At 45.7% G+C, this 2,807-nt stretch overlaps 1 protein-coding gene across 1 annotated transcript; it reads left to right on the top strand.

Annotated features, from left to right (window-relative positions):
• The first annotated feature begins 749 nt into the window (after positions 1-749).
• Positions 750-2,482, top strand: LOC6493996. Its single transcript, XM_001961136.4, has 3 exons — positions 750-874; positions 1,009-1,104; positions 1,158-2,482. Exons 2-3 carry the CDS (start codon positions 1,071-1,073, stop codon positions 2,228-2,230), a joined length of 1,107 nt encoding a protein of 368 aa, XP_001961172.2. The 5' UTR covers positions 750-874; positions 1,009-1,070; the 3' UTR covers positions 2,231-2,482.
• The last annotated feature ends 325 nt before the right edge of the window (positions 2,483-2,807 follow it).

Here is a 2,807-nt window from a genome sequence, read left to right as displayed (position 1 = left end):
TGGTAAAAAAAAACTCTGCGGACCATGTGGACCTATGTGGATCAAGTAAAGATTATAAAGTAGGCGTTTCAATAGCTTGAATAATTTTTAAAATACCATCATAGTGACCCGCTGTTTTTCTTCCCTGAAAACGCCTACTTAGTTTGTTAAGTTTCTTACAATAAACCCCACCCCAGATCACTACTGGGTATCAAAATTAGACAGCGTTTTGGGGGATTCCAGAGTGTTTACAAGAGCGTATGCACGAATATGTTAGTGTGGGACAGGTGTCTCGGTTCATTTGGAAAATTCTTCAGCCTTTTCGCAAATGTATCGCATTTCCGTTTCCCGCTTTCCGTTTCAGTGTTTGCACTTTTACGCTTCGCTGAGAGTTTTCCAATTTTTGCTGCTAATATTTATTAATCAAGTAATAGCTATCGAACACTTGAGTCTCTCGACCGATATGTGGGTGTGCGTGTGTGTCGTTATTATTGGTGGGTGGTGGGGTGATCGGTGGTGGGAGGTAGCGGCGGAGCTCTTGATTTTTGCACGAAAAATTGATTGGAAATTTATAAGCTAAACTTTTTCCACTGTTTGCTTTTGTTTGCGGCTCACGAAACAAACTTTTTTTTCGTTGGTTTGGTTTGGTGTGCGGTTTTTTGTGGCTGCCATTTGCAGCACTTGAAAAGGTCGCCACAGCTGTGAGTGTGGGTGTGAGTGTGCATGGTAAATTTCCAATCAGAAAAATATTGAAATACCATTTTTTGTAGCCCGGGTCATAGTAACCTTTTGCCAACTCCCAGCTGTCTGTCAAAGCCTAGCCCTAAGGCCGGAAACGTTTCCAGTCATTCCTGCTAGAAACCTTGTGCCGAGCACACATCCCCCTCCAAAAAAAGTAAGTTCAAATAATCGAAAAATAAAAAATCCGAAAATAAAAAGTGAAATATAAAAAGTGAAGAGTAAAAAGTGAAAAATGTGCAAATAGTTTTTGTCAATTTTCGGTTAACCTTTTCAATTTTGATCCTGCAGAGTACTGCCTTCCAGAAGCCTTTCAACAAGCAACTAAACCGCACTATCATAGTCCTTTGACAATGACCAAGATGAATTTATTCCTGATTTTTGGTTGTAAGTATATTATTCAAATGCCATTCCATATCCTGGATTTATTTTCCTGACAGGTGTCATCATGGCCTTGATGCAGCCACAGCCCGGCCAGTGCCTGAGAATGAAGCGTTCTCAGACTGGAACCACAAGCAACCAAACCACTGCCGCTTTTGCCACAGAGCCACCGAAAGTCGAGTCCACTACAGTGGTTGCTTTGAACTCAACCACTACCACCATCAGAGCCAAGGACGAAAACTGCACTACCTCGAAGACAACCACAGTGGTCCCGATCGATATCACTCTTACTGAGAAGCCCAAGGCACCTGGAAAGGGGGATCCAGTGGAGCTGCGTCGTGCCAAGCGCCGCATGGAGCTGGATGAGCCACGCAAGCCGCACCACAAGCACCGCCACCAGGGAGTGGCAGACCCAGTCGCCGCCACACAATCGCATTCCACCCCAATTGTTGCCCCCCTGGCTGCGCCGATGCCCCCATCTCAGGCCCCACCGCCCTTTGTCTATTACAACAAGATGATCTCGCCGGACGGCAAGCACGAGGTCAAGGAATTCGAGCTGCTGGCCCCCAACATGGTGATCGAGAGTGTCCAACAGGAACTGAACTATGGACCGGAGATGCTGCCGCCGGAGCTGGCCGGTGTGCTGTTGCTGAATGCAGCAGATAACGTACCACACGCCCACTCGGGCGGCTCGAAGCACCACCACAAGCACAAGTCCTCGCCGGCCCTGCCGCCCATGCTCTACATGTTGCAGCAACTTTTGCAGCCGACCTTTGAGGGCAACAGCGTTGTGGAGCCACCGAAGGAACCACGTCATAGGATGAACTCGCCCCTGTACCAGTTCCTTGACGGAGCCATGGACTTGCGCAACAACCAGGATCTGGTCCTGGAGCACCTTCTGGGGGACCACCTGGAACTCGAGCACGAGAAAGATATGGAACCAAAGAGAAATGCTAAGGATAAGAATGGAAAGAAGAACAAGGAGGCATCCAAGCAGGACCTGTTCATCCCGAACGAGCCGCAGGACGAGCTGCTGGTCAGCTGCCCCATTCACCATGAAATTCATCCGAACCGTAATGGAGAGATGGTCGACGACGAGGTGGTTCTGGTTAACGAATGTCATGTGGTCTAGGTTAGGGAGGGTTATACTATGGGTTATATAGGGTTTTCGCCATTAGACAATTTTTTTTTCGATCAAAGGTTTCTCTAAATTGTTAGGTTTTCTTCAGTTACACCTCGACAAGAATTATGAACACCATTAGGCACGCTTAGGCTTAAATTGTTAACCATATTGATGTTGAAGTTCTCCATTTTCATTTTCTAGTTTTTCATGTACACAACTTTTGGAGGGGATTTATAAGTAATAAAAATAACAAACACACAATCCAATGTCTTTAAAAAGCACGATGAGGATCCTAAGACCCAGTTTTATAGAAAAAACAAGAAAGGAAAGCTAACTTCGGGCGGAGCCGAAGTTTATATACCCTTGCAGTTGAGTCGCAGTCCGCTATGTGGCGCCACGCATCTTATATTATTAGATATATAGCGGATCGTATATAGTTGGCCGATCCTTATGAAACTTGGCAAATCAAATTATTTTGCCAAAAGAGGAATCCATTGAAACTCCCATCCTTCTAACTTGAAAAACAACGAAGTTATAGCATTTCCGATCAATCAGTTATATGGCAGCTATAGGATATAGTTGGCCG

The sequence above is a fragment of the Drosophila ananassae genome, chromosome 3L, assembly GCF_017639315.1.
Source record: "Drosophila ananassae strain 14024-0371.13 chromosome 3L, ASM1763931v2, whole genome shotgun sequence".
Classification (NCBI taxonomy): domain Eukaryota; kingdom Metazoa; phylum Arthropoda; class Insecta; order Diptera; family Drosophilidae; genus Drosophila; species Drosophila ananassae.
The sequence above is the reverse complement of the archived record's forward strand: the minus strand, read 5'-3'. Positions and strand labels throughout refer to the sequence as shown.

Bases quoted from the DNA above. Each gene is read 5' to 3' on its own strand.
- LOC6493996 (XM_001961136.4), top strand. From the start codon at position 1,071: ATGACCAAGATGAATTTATTCCTGATTTTTGGTT. The intron at 1,105-1,157 runs GTAAGTATATTA...TTTTCCTGACAG, and splicing joins TTTATTCCTGATTTTTGGTT to GTGTCATCATGGCCTTGATG.